This window comes from Taudactylus pleione, unplaced genomic scaffold (genome assembly GCF_031769625.1).
Source record: "Taudactylus pleione unplaced genomic scaffold, aTauple2 ptg001314l, whole genome shotgun sequence".
Taxonomy (NCBI): Eukaryota; Metazoa; Chordata; class Amphibia; order Anura; family Myobatrachidae; genus Taudactylus; species Taudactylus pleione.
In genome coordinates this window covers 2,725,816-2,751,737 of record NW_028285714.1, presented here as the reverse complement: position 1 = coordinate 2,751,737, position 25,922 = coordinate 2,725,816, and the positions used below count along the sequence as shown (strand labels likewise).

Sequence of the window (25,922 nt, the reverse complement as noted above, 5' to 3'; positions counted from 1 at the left end):
GTAGAGATTGGGATTACTTGTTACCTTATTTGCTGTTGGCCATAAGAGAGGTTTCCAAATCCTCCACAGGGTTTTCCCCTTTTGATTTATTGTACGGGAGACATCCAAGGGGGTTACTTGCGAAAGAGACATGGGAGGGGCAATCCAGTCCGTATAAAACAGTTATTGAGCATGTTTCTCAAATGCAAGAAAGAATTGCTGCTGTGGTACCAATAGTAAGAGAGCACTTGGAACAGGCACAGCAGAGGGTATACAACCGCAATGCTCACTTACACAACTTTGCTCCTGGGGACAGAGTGTTGGTGTTGGTTCCCACAGTAGAAAGTAAACTTTTGGCTAAATGGCAAGGACCCTTTGAAATCTTAGAAAAAGTGGGGCAGGTCAATTATAAAGTTTTTTCCAGCCGGGGAAAAGAAAGCCAGAACAGATATACTATGTAAATCTTATAAAACCCTGGAAGGATAGAGCAGAACTGTCAGCCATCCGAGCCCCTCCAGTAAACCCAGGGCCCGTGGTACCCGAAGTGACAGTGGCAAAAACCCTGTCAGCTACTCAACAGCAGGAAGTTAAGGAATTTCTGATCAGAAATAGGGTGCTGTTTTCTGACCTACCAGGGAAAACCACGGTCATCAAACCTGACATAATCACTGACCCAGGGGTTAAGGTTAACCTAAAGCCCTATAGGTTACCAGAAGCCCAAAGAGAATCAGTGTCGAAGGAAATTAAAAAAAATGGTAGAGTTGGGTGTAATTGAAGAATCACATAGTGAGTGGTCAAATCCCATTGTGCTCATTCCAAAACCCGACGGGAGTGTGCGATTCTGCAATGACTTCTGGAAATTGAACAGTGTGTCAAAGTTTGATGCCTACCCTATGCCTAGGGTGGACGAACTAATTGAAAGGCTGGGGACAGCCAGATATTTAACTACTCTTGATTTAACCAAAGGGTATTGGCAAGTGTCGTAACTGAGAACGCCAAAGAAAAGACAGCTTTTTCTGCACCAGAGGGGTTGTTTCAATATAAAATGTTGCCCTTTGGGCTATTTGGGGCACCTGCTACCTTTCAAAGAATAATAGATAGGATTCTAAGGCTCCATAAACAGTATGCTGCTGCTTATCTGGATGATGTGGTCATTCATAGTCCTGATTGGCAGTCTCACTTACCCAGAGTACAAGCTGTGTTGGACTCCATCTATAAGGCAGGTTTGACAACCAACCCAAAAAAGTGTTGTCTGGGGATGAAAGAAGTAAAATATCTTGGGTGCACTATTGGCAGAGGTTTGATAAAGCCACAGCTCAATAAGATTGAGGCAATCCAAAACTGGCCACGACCCCTGAATAAAAAGCAGGTGAGAGCCTTCTTAGGGATCACTGGGTATTATAGGAGGCTTATACCCAATTTTGCCACCATTGCAGTCCCACTGACGGACCTTACCAAAGGCAAACAGAAAGTCATGGTGGAATGGGGTCCTGAAGCAGAGAAGGCTTTCTAGGAGTTAAATATAGTGTTATGTACCCAACCAGTTCTGATGACCCCTACACCAATGCATCAGATGTAGGCATCGGAGCGGTCCTGTCCCAAAGCAAAGAGGGTGAAGAACACCCGATTTTCTTCTTAAGCTGGAAATTAAATATACTTGAAAGGAACTATGGTACGGTCCAGAAAGAAGCATTGGCCATAAAGTAGGCGTTAGAGACTCTCAGGTACTACTTGGTGGGAAGAAAGTTCAGATTGATCACTGACCATGGCCCTCTAAAGTGGATGTCAGAAAACAAGGACAGTAATGCAAGAATAACGAGATGGTTCTTGGCATTACAAACCTTTAAATTTATGGTCGAACACAGCCCGGGAAGCCAGCTGGCCAATGCAGATGCTTTGTCACGTGTCCATTGTTTGGGGGCTGCGGTTGTTCCGCCCCACAGGTCGAAACAAAGGGGGGGGATATGTGATAGAAGCACTGGTATAGTGGTCAATGGCAGGTACATTTGTCCTAGGTTTTTGATCTATGTGTACTAAAAACCCCCAGAAGAAGTCTGTTTTGTAAGCAGACCAGAGTATCAGCTTTTGGAAATGCCGGTTTTGGTCCTGGGGGTGTGGATGTGAGGAGAGGGAGGGCTCCATTCACAGGCCACTCCAGGTTTTGGGCCTTTCAGCCTGATAGCAGGCTCATTAGGGCTTACAGCTGGAAATGGCTAATATAAGCATGGTTTGTTTGTGGCTGAGTGTCTCACACCTGGGAGAGCAGGCAGACTAGCCAGAGACACTTGGTGATAATCCTTGTAGGTACTGTGCACGTGTTTTGTTGATAGTGAGGGCAGTAGGCCTTACCATTATTATAGAGAGGGAATCTGCTGTGTAGCTAGTGCCCAGCCGGTTTAGGACTTATGTTTATGTTTTGTTTATGTTTATATTCATTTGGCACAATAAAGACTGGCACCGACCAGTTTGTACGAGAACCCCTGACTTGTATCCCATTTCTACGGCTGCTGTGTGTGTAAAGAGGGAGTCATCTACCCCAGGAAAGGAGAGGGACCCCTATCCCGACTGTGTCACAGTAGTTTTTTGCTGTATATTCTTTATTTAGAGTTTTACATGTCAACAAGAGAATAACATGTCACACAGCAGTAAATTGGAACATAGAATAACAAAAGTTACAGGTGTGAGACAATATAATGCAGAAGTCATGGAAATTAATTTTATAAGGCACACATTCATCCCCTCCCTTGCGAGGTTTGATCATTTCATCAGATGCAGAACATTTGGCAGTATAACATTGATAGAATTGTTTCATTTTTCATTTTAAAGATTATAAAGGAAATCATTTCTAACCCAGTGTTTAGTGTAAGCCTTTTTTGCTCTGTAAATGTAACTTTGTATTATATAAGTAGATTGCATTATTATTATATAGTGATTTGAGGATTAGTTTTTTTTTTAATATATATTTCTTACAAGATCTGATATTACTACAAGGCTGTTATTTTCAATCCTATATTGTTGTGCCAGTGAGTAATAAAGTTCTGTGTGGCCTCTTTAAGCAGCCTAATCTCATAAATCAAAAGCCTAACTAAATTGTATTAAATATCTCCATGTGGATCTTAGTCTACACTATAGGTAACCACTTTTGATTAAAAAAAACCACCCACCCCAAGTTACAATGCCTCCTTCCAATGTAGCTCTTCTATGGAACCTACATCGGAAATTGTACTAAGCTGCCTGTCCATCTCCAGTCAAACTGCTCATATGAATACAAGTAGAGATGTACACTGACCCCTGTGTTTTGTATTTGGATCTGGATTCATCTTTGTAATTTTGGTTTTGTAAAACCACTCTTAAGCAAACTTGCCCACCCTCCCAACTCAGCCGGGAGCCTCCCAAAAATTGGGTGCCGCTCCCGGCCGGAAAGGCAGGCAGGCCTCCTGGCAGCCGCTGACACCCCTGCAACTACCTGTGAAACCCCCGCAGCAGGGGGGGGGGGTGCGGTGTCGCAATTCACTATGAATCGTGCAATTTTTGCCCCACCCCCTGCTTCACAATGCCTGTAATATTGGCATTGTGGAATGGGGGCAGGGCCAAAATTACGCAATCACATGGTCCCGCCCCACACCACCCACAAATGGCCACACCCCCATGTGCCCGGGCACGTCCTCCTGCCCTGTCGATCTGGCTGCTCCCTCCCGGAAGGGGCAGCCAGAAAGTTGGCAACCATGCTCTTAAGTGTTTTGGTTTTGGATCTGGATGGTTTTTCTTCTTTTTTTTTTTTTTTACAAAAATTTATAAAAAGTATTTAAAAACAGCAAAAATCTGGTAATTTTTCCATTTGAAAACCTGAAATTAGGATTTAAAATCCAACTTCTGAGCCGTAGGAAGATCAGTACTGCGACTTGGATCTGTTCGGATCTCCTCAGGAGACCAGAACCACGACACAGATCTGTCCGGATTTCCGAAATTTTTGGATGGATTAGGATTTCTGGAGAACCTAACCGCACATCGAGTATACCTAGGACTGGGTTGTGCAGTGTCTGTGGCACCTCTGTAATTTGTCTGTGTTGCATATGTGCCTAGTAAATTTGAATTTCCCACCCAGCAGCAATGCCTCGATTTACATTTATAGTAACCCTAGGTCACTTTATTTTTCCTCACCATAAGTTTTACCTCTCATTGGTATAACATAAATACATGGCCTGGCACCCCCTGGGTCACTGTGACCTTTCATAAGTCCAGGCTTGCCAGCTACATAGCAACTATTAGCATTGTTGGATGGTGGTAAGGGTCCTAAGGGAGAAGATCCAAAAGTCCCAAAGTGGATAATTCCTATAAAAATGGCTTGACCAGTAACGGTTTTGATAACTCAATGAATGCAAACAAAATATAGAATGTACTTAATGACTCAGATTTTGATAGAAAAACTTTATTTTAGCTTTACTTGGTGTATCATGAAGGTTCGGAAATATGGTTTATTATTATAAACTTGGCTTTATACATTTTGCCTTGTTGGATGGATCGCTGTATCATCTCCCTGATAACCACTACAGAATTTGTAGAAATTAGGTTTTCTGTAGCATATGAAGCTTCTTTACTGGTATTTATGAAGTACAAATTTATTATCATGGTCTCCTTACAATTATATAAGAAGGTGTCAAGTGCTTATTACTAGACCAAAAACAAAACTATACCACTGTTAATGAGACTTTAAAGTTATATTAATCTTTAGATCTATAGCTTTCTGCATTAAGGCCCTGATTCAGAGCCGGACGCTCTGACCAGAGCGCTCGCTCTGAATCAGGGCCCACCTCCATAAATATGGAGCGTCCTCCTGGACGCTCGTATAGCTGTGAGTCACCACCCACAGCCTATACGAGCGTGCAGGATGATGGTCGCGATGGTCTTGACCATCGCGACCATCGCCAGTGCGAGCAGAAGCCTGCGGTTGAGTTTCTCAACCGCAAGGCCAGGAGCGATTTTGGCTCTATCAGAGCCAAAATCACTCCCACTGACATCACTAATGCATACATGCCTACCCTCCCGGTTTTCGCGGGAGGCTCCCGATTTTTCGGGTAACCCCCCGCACCCAAGGAGGGTAGGCATTTCTCCCGCATTCTGCCCACTTCCTAGTGAAGTGGGCAGAATTAGGAGAATACCCGCGGCAATCGCGGGTCTCCGTGAAGGGGGCGGGGCTTAATCTGTGATTCCGCATGAATCACAGTATTTGGCCCCGCCCCCTATGTAAATTGTGCCCAATCGCGACAATTTTACAGCAAGGGGGCGGGGCTTAATGACGCGAATCGTCAAGCTCCGCCCCCGTCGGCCCCCTGCTGCATCTCTTACCCGGGCTTCTCCCGGGAAGAGAAAGTTAAAGGTAGGCAACCCTGCACTAGTGATGTCAGTGGGGCCGGCTTCTGACGGTAGGCGTTCCCTTGGGAACGCCTCCGTCTGGCAGGCACGCTCCCGGCACGCCCACCAAAGGGGGCGTGCTGTCAATCAACATCGACAGCACGCCCCCTTTGATCAGACACAACGAGCGAAGGAAAGTCCTTCGCTCGTCGTGTCTCGCGCATGCGCACGACGGAGCTCCCTCCGTCGTGCGCATGCGCAGTGCACACCATCGACCCACTTGCGAGTGGACAGCCGCTTGCGAGTGGGTCTGAATCAGGCCCTAAGTTTCCAATTAATCACAAAATACCTAGAAATGATGAATTCTGGAAATTTATAATTTTTAGGTGTTAGTATTTTTAGATAACTCTTCTCAGTTGGCTAGCAAGAAGGACATGGCAATGGGACAGAGCGACTTTCCATTGCCCTGCGAATTGGTTTAGTGCTGTTGCTCAGTCTTGCGTGTACTAGATATCATTGGTGATGTGAAAATATAAGTCCTTTCTTACTCTAATTGATTCACAGAAAGTTAGCTATCTTTTGGAGCTCCTCTTATTAAACAGAGTTCTGAATAAATATCAGGAGCACACAGCACAGGCATGTTACACACACTCTCTAAAGCTGGCCACACACTAGACCAACTTACATCCAACCAGCCAACTTGTTGATTGGTTGGAATGAAAATCTGGTAACGTATGGGAGTAACTGATGATCAGCAATTTGCTCCCTAAATTCCAGAAAACACATGAAAATGGTCGTCAGACAAGTTTGTTAAATGTTTGATCAAAACTATTTGTTCAAACAGTAGTTTTGGTCCATTTTCCAGCGTTTGGGAGCAAATTACTGATTGCATTCCTTACCAGATTTTCATTCCAACCAATCAACAAGTTGGCTGGTTGGACAGATAATCTGTAGATGTGTGGCCAGCTTTAGAGTGGCATGAACTGCAGAAATTCAGATAACAGCAGGTTGCATGAATTTTGGCCCAATAATGTGTGTAAAAAAATTCTGCCTATGATTTTCTAGATGCCAGCTCTGTTTTCTCCCACTCACTTATCAGCCATCTGCAATTTCTTTAAAAGCAATAGGCAGCAGGAAAACCATAAAGGGTGTCTAATAGTCATTATTTTAGTTTTTTTTGCAGTGTCACAATATAAAGCGTGTACAGGTTTAGTTTATAATTAATGCAATCCCAGTCCTGCACAAGCAATAAATTCCCACAATGACACTGAATCTGCAAAAAATATTTGTTAAGTGCGTGGTTAGGGTGAGTGCTCCAGGATGCATTCTGCTGTACTCTATCAAATGCTTCCAGCAGTGATGGTTGGTGGCCATAGCAGTGGCTGGTTTGGAATTTTGTCATGGAATCATTATAAACATTAAGGGGCCAATCCAATTAGCCGTGAAGGTTGGCGAGTTGTCATTACAATAGCATAGAAACACTGGCAACTGCACAACAATTCAACCCCCTTGCAGCCCGGTCTCACCCTGGACTCACACATTTTTGTACTTAGTCCTATGGGGCTGTGAACAAAATCTGCAAGTCCATAGCTACTGTAAGTGCGGCATAGAGCAACACTTACTTGCGCCGTGAGGAAACTCGCACCTAATTGGATTGAGCCCTAAGTGATGGTTGAGAACTTACAATTTGCACTTCACAATTTCCTCAGGGACAGCTTCAGTGCCAATACCATCAACATGTACATTCTCATTATCCCTTTTACCATCCCCAAAGACAGCAAGACTTGTATATTTTAACACATTCACTTGTATCTTTGGAACTGCATTCTGGTTTACTACTGTAGGTCTCCTAAAGGAGATGGCTACCTATTTTGTTCCTTCCACTGAACCTAATGCAGATAATGCTGTTGTGTAAGCACATTTGCTCTTTTATACCAGTGACACATTTAGGGGTGTATTCATCATTCAATTATAGATGTAGAAATCTTAATTTCCATGTCTATAACACACATTGGAGTAATGGGGCTATTCATTGTGTAGGTATGGTGTTAGTTCCCATAGCCCTGCTCCTTCCCCTAAGGGAAGGAGGTCATAGTTGTGAAGAGGGATCCCTTCGGCCAATGTGTAACTTGCGTCCCCTACAAACACGTCCTTGGAGTAATCTTAATTTTTTATTTGCTAATGTTTCCTAGCACAAACATACAGTATTAGACAGCAATGTGGACAGATTATTATTAAATGCCAGTATTGAGTATCCATTATAGGAGCCATCTTCTGCTCAAGGTGAGACAGTGGACAACATTGATGCCTATATGGGCAAAACTACCAGCGGTGCAGACAATGCTTTGCAGTGGGGCCCACGGCAATCAAGGGGCCCGCACCTGGCGGTGTTATCAGAGAGCAGTACAGTACTTATAATGAGTCAAACTGACTCATTACAGTATGCTGTGGTCAGCCGTGGTCCATAACGAAGGAGGAGGCGGGGTGGCCAGAGGAGAGGAGGGGGCCCCCCTTTGTATCCTCTACCGGTCCCTCTAGACTAAAGTGACTATTTGTCTGCATACTCCATCTCCCTCTGCTCCTTCACTGGAATCCCCACCCCTCCTCCCCTCTGTCTAACGTACTTCACCCTCCTATCCCTGAGACCCCAACCCCTAACCCTGAGTCCCTGACCCCTCCTCTCCTCTGTCAATTTCTCTACACCCTCCTATCCCTGCCCAAGACCCCGCCCCCTAACCCTGAGTTCCTGTCCCTTCCTCTCCCTGTCTCTCCTTTGCTGTACCTTGGAGCTTAACAGGAACCACACAGATCCTCCTTCTGGACAGGTAAGTGCCAGTGGAAGTGTGAAAATGTTTTAGTGTTATCTAGGGGGTGGTATATTTATGCAATGGGTAGGAGTGTATTTGTTTTTTTTGGGGGGGAGGCATTGGTGTGTTTTAATTCTGTCTGTGGTGGGTGTGGTGTATTCATGTAGTGTGTGTGGGAAGGGTGTATTAGTTTTATGTGCATGTGTGTGAGAGGTGTATAGCTTATACATGGGTCACTAGTGGTCTCTGCATTATCTGGCGGTCACTGCAATGCTTTCTGCATTATATGGCGGGCACTGATGGTCTGTGTGTTACATGGTGATTACCATGACACTCTCTGCATTATATGGTATTCACTTCAATGTTCTCTGCATTATTTGGCGGTCAATAGTTATTGTATTAAATGGTAGTGACGGCGATGTTCTCTGTATTATATAGTCGTCACAGCAATGCTCGCTATATTATATGGCCAATACTGTGACACTCTGCATTACATGAAGCTACTGATACCCTGTGTGCTGTGAGGCCACACCCTATTCTGCACAAGACCACAACCACTTTGCGAGTGAGCCTCTACAGCACACACAAAAACTTCTTAAGCATATTGTTGCACCAGGGCACACCGCTCACTAGTTCCGCCACTGGATGCCTCAGAGCACTGGGACTTTAAGTTTGATTCTAACCAGTTTGCTATCTGTATGGAGTTTGCATATTTTACACTTAATTGTATTGTGAAGTGGTTCTGGCAGTTCCTGTGATCTAATGAAAATCTTTTCTTTTTGGTATTTTTCTCCAAAAAATATATGAAAAAGAAAATATATAGTCTATAACTGTAACAATGTTTTATAAATCGTGAAAGGCTGATATAAACTCACCCTTTAGAAGTAAGTTGTAGACGTTGGACCCAATTTTCATCGTGGTCCTGCAGTGGTTGCAGAATGCAATGTTGGCCTTTAAGGTGAGGTCTTCAATTCCTCCCACACGTAGTGTTGTAAATGGGGAAATAAATACAACAAGCCTAAATGGTACAGATCAATTTACCCATTCCAAGATTTCACACAATATGCAGTGTTCTCATCTTGAATGGGATATATTATACGCCTTGCACATTCATTTTCTCATCCCGATGTCCGTCGGTATATTATTATGGGTCCTTATACCCAGTCCAAAAATAATTGTGGATATAGACTAATTTCTTTATAAAACAGTAATTTATTTCTTAATCTGTATAGCTAGGTATTCATTATTAGAATCCTCCACTCATACCCTTTTCTGCTTTTAATATTTGGAATTATCTTTGCTTTATTTATTTATTTTTAGAGTTTTGCATTTTTATATATTTAAAATTTTCATTTAAACAGAAATTGTTATGTGTTTTTTGAGGTCTGGTGAAATTAACTACATACTGCTAAGACCTTTTTTTGTTAAATCTTTTTATTGAAATTTTGTAATAATCACATACAAAGATTGGACATTTTGTATTAATTACAAATAAACTTTGCAATAATAACTTGCCATAGATGGATAATATAGAAATTGTACAAAATATGGCCAGACAACCATTTCCTTAAACAGCAATAAAGGCACTTACAGCAATAACATACAATGGGATTTAATATTGATTTAAAAACATATGAAGATCTGTACTCAAAAACCTGCTCTGACTTTTTCCCATTCATGTAGTAGGAAAAGAAAAAAGAAAAAGAGCCACTGCTCTACAGAGAAAAGATAGATCAAATAAAATCTCCATCATACTTTATTTTTATAATAATCCAATAGTTACAAATATTAATAATGGAGGTATGCAGGATACAAGTAGGAAAACACGATAGGTAGGGTGGGAGGGGAAACTCACAAGAAGAAGTTGTTATTTGAACCTCACGACTTCTTTATTGTGAATGCAATCAGGCTCCTAACTCTCTGTATCCGTCAGCCATATCCTCATATCATCATAGATACAATTATAGTATGTGTATTGTTAGCTTATGGAGAAAGTAATAGAATTATACCCTTAATATCTAAATCAACTGTCTCAGTAAATACCAGCTCGTATTTTCAAACACCTGTAATATTTGGGTTTGAGACTGTGGTTGCAGATGTTCGATGTATGGACCCCATCTCTTATAAAATCTCACAACTCCCTTCTCGACATCTGGAAATGAAGCCCTTCTGTCAAAATATAGATTTTTAAGTAATAAATGTTGAACCGCAGAGATAAAGGGTGGGGTCTTACTGGTCCATTGTATTAAAATGACTTTTTTGGCAGTGGTTAAAATAATAGAAAGTAATGGATTAATAGATCTTTGGTTCGGGCCCAATTAGTGTAAATAAGACATAGGATCGCTAAAGGATCTGGGCGTAAGTGTAAGGAAAAAATATTATTAATAAAAACCATTATCTTATTCCAGAATCGGCGAATCTTCCCACACTCCCAAAAATTATGATAGGAGGAAGCTGAGTCATGGTGACATTTTAGGCATTGGCCTGTCTCATTAGGGACCATATATTTCCTCTGATGATGTGAAATATATGCTCTATTCAGTACTTCATAGTGTACTTCCTGGAGCATTGCCATAAGTAAGTACTTCATTGTAGAATCAAAATGTAAGAGAAATTTGCTAGGTTCCGGAAAAAACGGAATGTCCCTAGACCAGCTAATATATAAAGAGTTCCAGGCTTCGTCTGAGCCATTCTTATTCAACATATCATTTAACAGTTTGGTATGGTAGGGACGGGACTTTATCAGTGCTAAAAGTGAAACCAGTGGGTCAGATCTATCTGAGGTTAAATAAGCTTTAGGTAAGCTAGAAATATAATGTCGTAATTGGAGATTCATATAGAAACATCTATTTGAGACATCAAAGTTATTTCTAATATTGGCAAATGATAGTATTTCACCCCCCGGATCAAATACATCATTGATTATTAGAATCCCCCGCTAAGACCTTTTTATCATATACAGATTAAAAAATAAATTACTGTTTTCTAAGAGAATTAGTCTATATCCACAATTATTTTTGGACTGGGTATAAGGACCCATAGTAATATACCAACGGACATCGGGATGAGAAAAGGAATGTCCAAGGTGTATAATATATCCCATTTAAGGTGAGTACACTGCATATTGTGTAAAATCTTGGATTGGGTAAATTGATCCGTACCGTGGAGGCTTGCTGTATTCATTTCCCCATTTACAACACTATGTGTGGGATGAATTGAAGACCTCACCTTAAAGGCCAACGTTGCATTCTGCAACCACCGCAGGACCACGGCGAAAATTGTGTCCAACATCTACAACTTACTTCTGAAGGGTGAGTTTATATCAACCTTTCACGATTTCTAAAACATTGTTACGGTTTTACACTATATATTTTCTTTTTATTTTTCAGACATTTTTTGGAGAAAAATACCAAAAAGAAAAGATTTTAATTAGATCACAGGAAGCGCCGGAACCACTTCACAATACAATTTATCCTTTTGAGAGGCCTTGTTGAAAGCTCCTGCTGTTCCTGGCTGCATTCTGGGTCTATCGTTAGACTTCACAGGGAACATAGCGGCAGCTACTTACATCTGTATATTTTACACTTAATTTGCTACAGATGACCCAGTTTCCTCCAATATCCTAAACACATACTGGTAAGGTAACTGGCTTCTGACTTGACTCTTGTGTATGCCTGTGTTAGAGAATTCAATAGTAAACTCTTCTGGAACAGGGTTTCAAGAATCTGAGTAATATCATTGAAAGTACAGTGCTGGGGAAATTTGTTGGAACTCTGCATTTGTGGATCCCAATCTTACTTGTTACAGTCAGGTGCATAAATATTGGGACATTGACAGAATTTTCATATTTTGGCCTCTATTCACCACCACAATGGCTTTGAAATGAAACAAACAAGATGTGCTTTAACTGCAGACTTTCAGATTTAATTTGAGGGTAATTACATCCAAATCAGGTGAACGGTGTAGGAATTACAACGATTTCTATATGTGCCTCCCACTTTTTAAGGGGCCAAAAGTAATGGGACTATAAACTCAAAAGCTATTTCATGGACAAGTGTGGGCTAGTCCCTCGTTATTTCATTATCAATTAAGCAGGTAAAAGGTCTGGAGTTGATTCTAGGTGTGACATTTGCATTTGGAATCAGTTGCTGTCGACTCTCAATATGAGATCCAAAGAGCTGTCACTATCAGTGAAGCTAGACATCATTAGGATGAAAAATCAAAACAAACCCATCAGAGAGATAGCAAAAACATTAGGTGTGGCCAAATCAACTGTTTGGAACATTCTTAAAAAGAAAGAACGCATCGGAGAGCTCAGCAACACCAAAAGACCCGGAAGACCACGGAAAACAACTGTGGTGGATGACAGAAGAATTATTTCCCTGGTGAAGAAAAACCCCTTCACAACAGTTGGCCAAATCAAGAACACTCTCCAGGAGGTAGGTGTATAGGTGTCAAAGTCAACAGTCAAGAGAAGACTTCACAAGAGTGAATATAGAGGGTTCACCTCAAGATGTAAACCATTGGTGAGCCACAAAAACAGGAAGACCAGATTAGAGTTTGCCAAACAACATCTAAAAAAGCCATTACAGTTCTGGAACAACATCCTATGGACAGATGAGACAAAGATCAACTTGTACCAGAGTGATGGGAAGAGAAGAGTATGGAGAAGGAAAGGAACTGCTCATGATCCAAAATATACCACCTCATCAGTGAAGCATGGTGGTGGTAGTGTCATGGCGTGGGCATGTATGGCTGCCAATGGAACTGGTTCCCTTGTATTTATTGATGATGTGACTGCTGACCAAAGCAGCAGAATTAATTCTGAAGTGTTTCGGGCATTATTACATGCTCATATTCAGTCAAATGCTTCAGAACTCATTGGACGGTGCTTCACAGTGCAGATGGACAATGACCTGAAGCATACTGCAAAAGCAACCAAAGAGTTTTTTAAGGCTAAAAAGTGGAATGTTATGCAATGGCCAAGTCAATCTCCTGACCTGAATCCGATTGAGCATGCATTTCACTTGATGAAGACAAAACTGAAGGGAAAATGCCCCAAGAACAAGCAGGAACTGAATACATTTGCAGTAGAGGTCTGGCAGAGCATCACCAGGGATGAAACCCAGCATCTGGTGATGTCTATGCGTTCCAGACTTCAGGCTGTAATTGCCTGCAAAGGATTTGCAACAAAGTATTAAAAAGTGAAAGTTAGATTTAGGATTGTTTAGTTTGTCCCATTACTTTTTTCCCCTTAAAAAGTGGGAGGCACATATAGAAACTGTTGTAATTCCTACACAGTTCACCTGATTTGGATGTAATTACCCTCAAATTAAATCTGAAAGTCTGCAGTTAAAGCACATCTTGTCTGTTTCATTTCAAAGCCATTGTGGTGGTGAATAGAGGCCAAAATATGAAAATTCTGTCAATGTCCCAATATTTATGCACCTGACTGTATATGAACCCCACAGCCCAGGACAGGTAGTGTTTGGAGCTAGGCACACTGTCGTAGTTGTACAAGCTTTCTAGCATTAAGTCTAACAGAAGATTTATGGGTGCATCCTGCCCTTTTATTTATTTATTTATTTATGCTGGCCCTCTGAAATTGGCCATCCATTTTAAAAGGGGTTCTACATGTAGTGCACATACTGAAAATTCCATTGATGTAAATTAAAATTTAAAAATGACAAATAAACCAAAAATTAAATTCAGGCACTAAAAAACATATAAAAATATGCAACAATGATTAACTTTAAGGTAGTCAATTCAATTACTTGCTGCTCCTACTGAGTACCTCTGTAGTACTCTAAATCCAATATACCAAAAATAGTTTCAAGCAACAAAGAGTGCAATAGGTTTGACTTTTAATTATATACAATATATATAAATTGCATTAAAAAACACATAGTACACAAAAAAACTATTTAAAAAAAACATACTAAGTATGCATATTCAGTAATATAACACCAGATAAGTGAATATGAAAAATGAATCCGCCTACAAAAATGGGTAGTCCCGATATGGAGATATCCTTAAGATGAAATGTATTAAGGTCCTTTTATGAGCTTCTTGCAATTTTTCATATAACACTGAATTCCACCTTGCATAAACCAACTATTGGAAATAAGTGCAAATGGAAATCCTTTATATAATGGCAGGTTAAACTGTTACAGCGGTGCCACTCCGACCTCCCCTTATAGTCCATGTATTAATGACTAACAGCCCCTACTGGGTATAGCGGTGTTGTAATCAATTGGTACGGGGAATATGCTTCTCACCCGAAGATCTTACTGCTCCCAGTTTCCACTGATCGGGCTGGTCAAGCAAGCCAAGCAAGCTGGACTAGCTGAAGTACCCAGGTTTAAATCTTCAAGTTTTTAAGTTTTTATTATGTAATGTCGTCCAAATCCATCCAGTGGAAGGTGCTGAATAGGCTTCCCAGGTCAAAGTTCTGCCCAGCATCCCGGGTCAAAGTTCTGTCCAGTGTACACCAATGGGAGGTCTGATCGGGACCCTTACCCCCCTATATCCTGGCCAGGATCCAAATCGACCACCTCGCATTGGTTTCCTCCAAATTGGTGCAGGGGTGTCGGAATGCAGAACCGGACAAACAAACAGACCAATGAATTTTATATATAAGATTAGGTGCAAGACGACAATGGTCAGTTGATATTGATGTGTGATGTGGTTTGGTTAGTCTGGCAATACTTAAGGAAAAATGCTGTTGACAGATATACACAATTGATTTTTTTATTTTGCAGAATGTCCTTCTATACTGCCTTGAATTGCCTTTCAAGGCAGTATAGAAGGACATTCTACAAAATAATCTGAAGCAGGATCCCGCTCGCACTATTCCACTTTCATCATTTGTTAGACGCATGTAATGCTGTTGGTGAATAACTATGGAGCTCACTGCTGCCGATGGTATGCATTGTGCATGCATTGTGCGCTTGCGCATACCTTAGCGAAAGTTCACAATGCATTCGCTCGCTGCGCATAGACAGCCCAGCAGAGTGAGTGACAGGAGAAGCCATTTGTAGGTGGTAACAGGGGCTGGCCATTAAAAACAGAGGAGTGGAGGTGCAAACGCTGGCGTACCTGGGTGTCTCAACGGCGTTTTAGAGGTGTGCATAATTAAAAGACAGCATCATAGTACACGTCACCTGGCCTGTTTTTACACTGAAGTGCTTGCGGCAGGGAATGGTCAACATCAAGCGCTGTGATCGCATCCCATGTTACCCGATGTACTGATGGTTGCGTACACTTCCTGGACATGACGTGCACAAGTGGGCGTCTTAAGACAGGCTGGTGGGTGACTGGCCCTCATTCAGAGGCGGTCGCTAGAAGCGATCGCTCTCTCTGAATGAGGGCAGCCGCTTCTTTTTTTTTAGTGCGGCCTCCTGGTTGCTAGCTAAGCTGTGGGTTACCACCCACAGCTCAGCGACCGACCAGGGTGAAGGTCGCGATGGTCAAGACCATCGGGGTTTGCGACGAGACCCTAAAGTTCGATCTCTGCAACCGCAAGCCCCAGGGAACTTCCTGCTGTGATCGAGCAGGAAACTCCCCACTGACATCACTGTCAGTGCGGCCGCCCACAAAACGGCAAGCGTTCCATGAGGAACGCCTCCGTTTGTGTAGCCACCGCCCCCCGCATCGACAGCTGGCCCTTTTGTAGTGAGCTTCAGAGCGAGAGAGTGTCTCTCTCACTCGGAGCTTGCGCACGCGCAGTGCGGCTGCTGCACGTGCGCAGGACCGAAACATCGCTTGCGACCGAGTTTGAATGAGGTCCACTATGTAATCACTCTCTAAGAAATACTGGGCATGCTAATGCATTGCTGTGCGATCGCACTGCCTACGCAATTTGCATACACATTGTGCGAGCGATCGCATCTAGCGAGCGGCTCTGAATCAGCTCCTATGTTCTATATAATGTTGCAAAGGATTAGAATTACTTAGCAAGTCAACAAAATAAGCAATATCTGAGCAATAAAAGAAAAATAAAACATAAAGCTTTATTGTTATGAGTGAAGGTGTACTTAGAAGTAATATTGGTTTACATTGTTTTCTTCAATACAGTATGCTATTCACATTTTATTACAAACTGTTAGAATGTTCTTTAAACTACATTTTTATTCTTTCCATCCACTCACTTGCACATGCCTGTACTCCTGTTCCCTCTCCTCACATTCTTCTAGTTTTTACATAATGTGTTTCGCCTCTCAAGTCTGCACACTGCTCCGAGGTTTACAAAGGCCATGAAAGGAACTGCTGCCACTAGGCATGCACAGGAGTTCCGTCATGGCCATTGTAGTCAGTGTAGGGTCAGTGCTGAGGCAGTGACTGCAGTAATGCTCAAACATAACAAGTGTGCAAATATATCACTTTGTCTCCGCAGAGATTGCTAGAGAATCCCACCTATATTGACAACCAGATGCAGGGGAGTGAGTGGGTGCATGGAGGACCAGTGGCAGAACTAGTGAGTGGTGGGCCCAGGTACAATAATATGCTTTAGAACCCCCTCGCAACGCACTCAAAAGATTTTATATACTGTATATAAGTATATAATTACATAATAACATTCATTGTAGGATTTTCTTCGGAGCAATGAGGAGCGCACATTTTAATTTTGAAGGGCAACATTTTGGACATGTAGTTAATGTTACATTATATGTACTGTAATATAATGCCCCCAATTCACATTACGCCACATAGTAGTCCACCCTATTCACATTAGACCACATAGTAGTGTCCCTTATACACATTATGCCACACAGTAGTAGTGTCCCTTATATACATTATGCCACAATGCCCCTTATACACATTATGCCACACAGTAGTAGTGCCCCTTATACACACTGTCACACAGTAGTAGAGCCCCTTATACACATTGTCATATAGTAGTAGTGCCCCTTATACACATTATGCCACACAGTAGTAGTGCCCCTTATACACATTGTCATATAGTAGTAGTGCCCCTTATACACATTATGCCACACAGTAGTAGTGCCCCTTATACACATTGGGCCTGATTCACTATAGATTGCAATATTGCATATGTATGCAGTTCAACTGCGATAGCAAGCCAAAACATTGAGATCACAATGCAAACTCAGCACTACATAAGGACGCCCACATCCGTAATACTTAACAGAATAGCGAAACAATCGAGTACCATCGCAGCATCATGCACAGTTGCACAAGCCCTGACCTTACTCAGAAATTGATAACAGCCACACACGCTATGAGACGTCACACTGTGTATGCCGTTGCAGTGGATAATTTATGCACGCCCCCTAAATGGTGTGCAAATGCACTGGCACGCCTGCATTTCCCCGACAACCCCCCCGTCACCACCCACAAACGGCACTTCCTGTCAATCACTCTGTGATGGGTCCGCATAGCCTCTGATCGCAATAGCTAGTTCACGGTCGTGCATTGGAATGCATTTACAGAACACAACAATCGTCCGTTTGTGTGCGTAATCACAGTTGCAATCGGTAATGAATCAGGCCCATTGTAGTAGTGCCCATTATGCATATTATGCCACACAGTAGTAGTGCCCCATATACACATCATACCACACAGTAACCCTTTTACACATTATGCCACTCCATAGAAGTGCCCCTTATACACAGTATGCCACACAGTTGTGACCATCAGTGGTTGCATTCTTCTATAAAGTAGGTACATCAGCCCGGGAAGGAGAGCGGCAGCTGGGCACAAGCGACTGTGAGGGCTGACGGCAACAGCCAGTGGCCCGCCTCAGAGAGAAGGAGACGTGGGTGACATGAGGGGAAGGGCACCCTCTCTCCTCTGTCCTAATTGCCTCATCCTCTCTCTTTGTTAGGGCCAGTGTCACCATGGCCGCCAGTGTACTGTCTGACTCATTATTAGTACCTGTCTGACCTGTTAATAATGCTGCCAGCTATGGGCCCTTTCATTGCAGCAGGTCCCGATGCACTGCACTGGTGCACTGCCGCTATTTCCGTCCTTGTGGAGGACATGTTTAGTTAATTATAAACACTCCATTTATTTCATATACATTATTAATCTCAATAATACACAGCCTTTATTTTATTTATTATTTTTAATGTCAAATAGTGGTTGTGCCTGCCATAGGCAAACACAGGGGGGTTTCCGTCTGCCTGGAAACCCCCCTCCCCAGCACACACCATGACCATAATAGAAATAAAAATATAATAGATGTTACTAGCGCTGCATGTTCTTCTCAGTATCACAAATGAAATGATGCACCAATTAGGACATGTAGAAAACATGCACTGTTAGGTGTGCACTGCTATAGACCATCAATAATTATCAATACTGTATAATAATACACTATCCAGTACATAAGGAGACCAATATGTACATATATATGTCCAGGGCAGTGCTAGGTTCTTCTGCCACTCCCCCAGACTCCCAAACTTTCTCCAGTGCTCTGGAATGATGCCCACATCTGAAGAAAAACATTCTGCTCAGACAGGATGGACCTACTGCCACATCTAATGGCTTACTGTGATCGCTGGTCCTGTATATGCTGGAATTATGCAACACATTATACTTTGTATGTAACATGTTAAGGGTAATAAGTGATAAGAGACAGAGTGAAAAGTGATAAGGTGCCAGCCAATCAGCTCCCAACTGCCATCTCAAAGGCTGTGTTTGAAAAATTACAGTTGGGAGCTGATTGGCTGGCACTTTATCACTTCCTTATCACTTTTCACTCTATCTCCTAACACTGCTTAGTAAATAGACCCCTTAAGCTGGATAAGTGCTAATTCTGCCATCTTCATGGACTGGCCACACTCGCTCTAAAAACAAGCATTTGGAAACCCCCCTCTAGAAATCCTGCATTTGCCACTGGTGCCTGCAGCTCTTCATATTAATCTGCCTATGAAATAAAATTTTCTACTCTTGTTCATAAAGCACATGACCTACAGGATAGGTACATACATTTATTGCTTTGATAAAACAGATTTATGAGAGGAAGAGCAGTAGCGCACGCAGGCGGGGTTTCTGAGTACCCAAAAACCGCCCCTGACGGACCAAATTTTTTTTTCAGAGACGGAGACAGCCTTGTCTCCGTCTCTGCACCAATTGCAGGCCACCCCCCACGATCGGAGCTGCCCGTACACTGCCTTACAGTCCTCCCAGAGGGAGCGTGGCAGTGGGAGAACGAGGATCACCCAGCAGTCCTGCACTTAGAAGGAGGTCCGCAGCAGAGCCTGAATCAGGCCCTTTGTCCGTTGCTAGTACCCTGGACTGCTGGAGGCACGACCTCAGACTTTGTGCATCACTGTGCATACGCAGCAATACCGCACGTCTTCATCTCCGTCTTCTATAGTAAAAGGACGTGCCTCTGAGAGTCTCCATAGCTGAGTGTGTGAGTGTCGGCATTACAAAGGCCAATGACCCTGCTATTTCCACTGCACCACCACCACTATACCACTGTATATACATGTGCCAGTGTGTGCATTCTCCACTGCCACTGCTGTATGTACTGTACAAACACAGGCGTGTGCTCCCGTTTGTCCACACACCAGATACGCTCCTGCAGAGCCGTCACTAGAATTTTTGGTGCCCTGTGCCAGAAAGAACACCAACACAGATAGTAGCCCTAATGATAAAATTATATAAATGAATGATAAAAATCAATTCGGTACCAATAAAATGAAAAATAATTTAATAATTAAAAATGCATGGTATTCACCATATTCACTGGGAAATATAGTAAACATATACAATAATAACATACGATCTCACCCACAACCTCAAGTAAGAGTGTCCTAATGGTTACGGACTAGTTGGTAGATTCTCATGAGATTTGCCAAATGAAGAATATGGATAATTACTGCAGCATAGTCCTCCTGGTGTCCGCTAGAGGGATGTCCCTTGATATATTCAAATCACTGGGTCCTCAATGTTGCAGTATCCATGGGCAACAGACTAATATCGGATATAATGTATCTCCTTTATGGCTGATGGCTTGGCTTCAGGGAGCTCAATTGGGACAAAAAAATGTGCTAGTCCGTAGCCATTAGGACACTCTTACTTGAGGTTGTGGGTGAGATCGTATGTTATTATTGTATATGTTTACTATATATCCCAGTGAATATGGTGAATACCATGCATTTTTAATTATTAAATTATTGTTCATTTTATTGGTACCAAATTGATTTTTATCATTCATTTATATAATTTTATCATTAGCGCTACTATCTGTGTTGGTGTTTTTTCTATGGTATAGGGAGTGTCGATCCCATATTATAGTAGCTGCTAGATTAAAACAGCTCATTCCAGTGCCTGTTTATTCCTACTTGGGTATTCCTTTTCTGTGCCATAAAGAGCATTGGCGACCCCCCCTTTTTTAAATAGGGACATAAGGTAGTGCACCCGAAAAAGGGCCATGGCCTCATAGGGAAGGGGCAGGGAAGAGATAGGGGAGGCCAGGAGATGCTGGGGATAAAAGAAGATGAAGCTACAAGTGAGAATGATAATAAACAGGAAAATTGACAGACCCAAACAGCGCCCCCTGCCCTGTGGTGCCCTGTGCCGTGGCACTGGTCGCACCACCCTAGTTATGGCCCTGCGCTATTGGTACATCCATTATATGTGCACTGTGTACCTGTCAGAGGTCAGAGCCGCCAGTCAGATCTGCCTTTACTGTACTGCAGACCCGGGAAGCGCTGCCACTGAGCTCTTATGGGAGGCTCAGGCCGTCCAGGTCGTGACCTATGTAGATGTAGCGGCATGACATCATAGGTCACGCACACCGTGTAGCCAAAAAACTGCCTGCCCAACTGCCCGCCAGCCCATCTGCATGCTGCTCACAAGTCTGCACTGTGTGCACCCCCAGCCAATAAGGGACAGGTAAGGGCAAACAATTTTAAATGTAACTTTTATGTGAGTGCGAATGCGATTTGTTTTTTTGTGGGGAGCAATGTGGTTTTTATTTTTTCTGTGTGGCCAGCCAATGTTGTTTTTTTTCTGTGAGGAGCAATGTGCATATTTATAATGGGTGCAGGGAGTGCGGGGCACACGGGCCCCTGGGTTCAGGGGGGGCCCGCACCGCACACTCTGCAGCCATATAACTTACGTCTCCGGAGTCCCACGTCGGCTCCGGTGTCTGCGCCTGTAAAAACGGTGCATTTTGCGCATGCGCAGTACAGGGAAAATGGCCGCCGTGGTGACCTGTGTATGCGCTATAGACTCTGGGCAACTCTAGTGCCCAGAGTCTATAAGTGCGGCACTGGCCGCGCACTGCTGAGTGTGCAACCGGCCGCCAGACAGAGAGGAGGTGACCCGTCTCGGACACTGCACATGGGCCCCCTCATCTCTAGAAACGCCCCTGAATGGGATTGTTGTTTTTAAAGGAAATAATAAGAAATATCAACATATATTAATTAACCATCTGATGTGACCAGTCAGAAACGCCCACTGTGAAGCTGTGGGAAGATGATCTTCCTGCAGCAGCCAATCTCAGAGGGACCTCCAGGCCCCTCTGCACCTGCTGCTCTGCCCTCAGTGTGTCCCGATCACTGTGGAAGCAGTGATCGGGCAGCCCAGGGCACTCCCCTCCCGGCGGCTGCAAAGAAGAGCAGCTGCCGGGGAAGCTTCCCCCATCTCCCATAGGCAAACGCAGGGGGGGTTTCCATCTGCCTGGAAACCCCTCTCCCCAACCCACACCATGACCACAATAGAAATAGTAATATAATGGAATTTTACTAGCGCTGCATGTTCTTTTCAGTATCATAAATTAAATAAATAGCACCACCTGTGGATCTTTTAACACGCATCAGCCAGTAATAAATAACCTGTGCACCAATTAGGGGATTTGGAAAACATGCACTGTTAAGGATGCCTTGCTTCAGAGCCCAATATATACATATAAGTCCAGGGCAGTGCTAGGTTCTTCTGCTGCTCCCCCAGACTCCAGGACTTTCTCAGATGCCCTGGAATGGTGCCCACATCTAAAATAAAAACATTCAGCTCAGGCAGGATGACCTACTGCCGCATTTAATGTCTTGCTGTGATCTCTGGTCCTGTATATGCTGGAATTATGACACACAAAACACTTTGTATGACGCATATTAAAGCTGGATAAGTGCTAATTATGGACTGGCCACACTCACTCTAAAATCAAATTTGTCACTGATCTCCCCCATATATACCTCAGCGGCTCCAAAGAGCTTAGACGTCAGGTAAGTCAGCGCTGCCTTCCCCCTGTTTATACTCGGCGGCTGCAGAGGCAAGCAGTCGCTGGGGTAGCTAGCTCTCTGCATGAGGGGACAGAGGGGGAGGGTTGGTTCTGGCAGTGTTAAGGTTAAGGATAGATAAAATCTGGAGGGGAGGGGGCTAAATTAATAATAAAAAATTACACTAGTGATGGGGGAGGAGGAGGGTGAAAAACCAGGGAGGGGGGTGCAAAGTGACTTTAATAGGGGCCTATGGACACAGGGGTGGTGCGAGACACCCCACTACACAGTGGCATATTTATAATAGGTGCAGGGTGTGCGGTGCACACGGGACCCTAGGGGGGCCCGCACCGCACTCCTTGCACCCATATTATACTTACCTCTCCGGAGTCCCACGTCGGCGCCGGTGTCCGCACTGTAAAAACGCCTGAAAAATGGCCGCTGCGGTCAGTTTTCCTATTAATTTGCAACATAATATATAACTATGATGGGATCCAATGCCATTATCTAGTTTCATTATTTATTTCATTATTTCTGACACACAAATGTAAGCACGTTCTGGCTAATTTTTGGGCATAGTAGAAAGGAAGTTTTCATTGAGGCAGAATTTATCATCAATTCAATTAAAGATTTGTATTGTAATTATTGTAATAAAAACTTTATATGTTTAGTAAACTATACTGAATTACTTGTGTCGGAAGGGACTGCAGTATAACATCTCTTTAATCTTTTTTATATTTAACTTCAGTTCTGATTTCAGTAATCTTTTCTTACACTTTCATTTAATTACAAAAGTTTGCGTAAATACTGCAAATACTTGTAGGTTATTCCATAGACTATTTTTACTACTTGGCTCCATTTTTATCCTTTGATGACTTCTATCAAAATAACATCTTATACATTAATATAAGTTTATTTTTTAAAGATTTTCATTGTAAGAACCTGAATGTAAATTCTGCATTTACATACATTTATTATTATTATTTTTTTTTTTTGTGCAGGTGCTTAGTAACTGTATTTCATCATGGCAAGCGGCAGCCATAACCTGTCTGTGACTTCCTGCCAAGGAGCATTACATTTAATTTGCCATGAAAAGACTAACTCTGGCTGCCATTTCCTGTCAAGAAGCTCCTCCACGCTGCCCTGCAGTCGTCCTGGAAGTGTACAGAGGAAACCAGAAACACATAAAAGCCTTAATAGCATTCACTGTGTGCCCAAGTGTAATGAGAACAGAGTTCAGCATTCACATAGCTCGGAGTGGTCTCCAACACAGGATGCAGCTTCAGATTTATGTCGAGAGAAATCAGACTGCAGTCATCTTTCTGTGAATTACGTACAAGACAGGATTCAGCACAGGAATCACTATCGATCTTCTGATTCATCCCTAGCCAGAGCAGCAGAGCAAGAGGTGCCAAGCAACTTTGTCAGGTGCAATATATCTGGAAACATTTCATTTCTAGGTCACTCTGAAACATCAGTGTGTAAAGTTGAAACTTTGGAGAAACTGGACACACCTGTAATAGTACAGAAGAGTTATTCGGATTACTTCTGTGGTAGTAGGAACTCAGTCACTGGACATAACAGAAACAGTGGCATTTATTCAAATTTGTCTTCTTCCAGTAGTATCAATAGTATTCTTCCAGAGTCTGGCAGTGACGGGGCTTCTTCTTTGAGTAATGTGACACAGGACTCTGCAATAGGTCACTCTCCATCAAATGTTCAAAACAACTTAGCCGATATTACATCTTCAGTCAGAGAGCTGAGTATTCCAATGGGTCATTTGGATAGCAGTACAATTCAGCACAACATCACTGTGTATGCAGTGCCAGGAACATACCAACATGGACTATTGGGACCAAGGAACTCTGGGAATGGTTTCCCATATAATGGACACATGTATAGCGTACCAGGCGTTATATCTTGTGATAATGTCTCAAATACTAATCTCTTCCCACCAGCATCGGCTATCCACAATAGCTGTTCCATGCATTGCTGTAAGGGCTGTGATCCCATGATGACCGTGGATGACACCATTGCGGCATACTGCCATTCCTTACCGATACCATCTGTGCAGTTCTCGTCTACACTGGTGCACTCTCTTGGTAACCCAGTGTCAGGGCACACTCAGTCACCACTCTGCTCCCACCTGGCACCTTCTGATAACTTTGTTTTTCCACAACTAGTGTCATCCGTTAGTGAATCTGGACTGGATGCTAAGAGGCTTATAAAGTGTGGCCGACTGGCCTTTCCACAGCCACCTGACTCAGTTGGACATTATTTGTCAAAAAATGCTTCAGTACAGGGTAACACCGATCTACTACTTAAAACCATGGAAACTTTACCAGATAACTTGAAAAGCACAGATTCAGGTGTAAAGATGAAAGACACTTGGACCATGACATCTATGAACTATTTATCAGAGGAACGTAAAATCCCACTCAACTGCAAAGATGCAGAAGTACAAACTATAATTATCATGGAAAACAAAGCAATCTCTACCACTCCTTATCCACAGACAGCAGGCCACTCTTACTTGTCTCCTGAGATTGCATTAGCATTTGCCCTCCAACCTCCCCAGTCACCTGTACGTGAGGTAAGGTGGGATCATGAAGGAATGACATGGGAGGTATATGGAGCTGCAGTTGATCCTGAGGTTCTTGGTTTAGCCATTCAGAAGCATTTAGAGATCCAGATAGAACAGCATTTGCAGTCTTCTGAACTGTCAGGTGAAATGGAGCAGTCAACTAAAGAGAAGAGGCGGTCACTCAGAAGAGTCATGCAATCCCTGAGACAATCTAACTGTTGTGTTCGCACAAACGCCACATCGGAGTGACATCAGAGAATGGAAATCTCGAGCACTGGCATCACTTTTAAAGCCCACATTGTATTTTCATAGCAACACTTACACTACTATTACTTGAAATAAGTCAGCTGATGTCATTAACATTAACACAATGGGCCAAATGTAATAGGGTGAGAGTTTAGATAATGTGAGCAGGGTTGGTTCTAGATAGACATTGTGGAGCTCAGGGTGAAAGTTTCCAGTTGCGTCTCCCCCCCTCACAAAAAAAAAAGAAATAACTTGATTTAGATGGCGTTCCTATGCGCGCGCTTCCGGAAAGGGGGTGTGTCCTTGCGGAACACCCCCAATTCATCACACTGTGGGGCATGCCCAGCACTTACGAAGGTGCTGGGCTTCCCCCAAGCTCTCCCTTCGTGGCGAATAATTGCCATGTGCAGTAATGCGCCTTACACAGTATGTCTTACACAGTAATGCCCTTTATAACACATTATGCCACATGCAGTAATGCCCTGTATAACACATTATGTCACACACAGTAATGCACTTTATAACACATTATGCCACACACAGTAATGCCCTTTATAACACATTATGCCACATGCAGTAATGCCCTTTATAACACATTATGCCACATGCAGTAATGCCCTTTATAACACATTATGCCACACATAGTAATGGCCTGTATAACACATTATGCCACATGCAGTAATAGCCTGTATAACACATTATGCTGCACACAGTAATGCCCTGTATAATACATTGTGCCACACACAGTAATTCCCTTTA

The 25,922-nt window shown here is 42.9% G+C and overlaps 1 protein-coding gene across 1 annotated transcript in view; it reads left to right on the top strand.

Moving 5' to 3' along the window:
* The window catches only part of GPRIN2 (G protein regulated inducer of neurite outgrowth 2), a 50,242-nt gene extending 24,856 nt beyond the window's left edge, over positions 1 to 25,386 (top strand). The window contains exon 2 of the mRNA XM_088463070.1: positions 23,335 to 25,386. Coding sequence (XP_088319196.1) covers positions 23,358 to 25,166 — 1,809 coding nt within the window. The 5' untranslated portion in view covers positions 23,335 to 23,357 and the 3' untranslated portion in view covers positions 25,167 to 25,386. The remainder of the gene's footprint in view (positions 1 to 23,334) is intronic.
* The last annotated feature ends 536 nt before the right edge of the window (positions 25,387 to 25,922 follow it).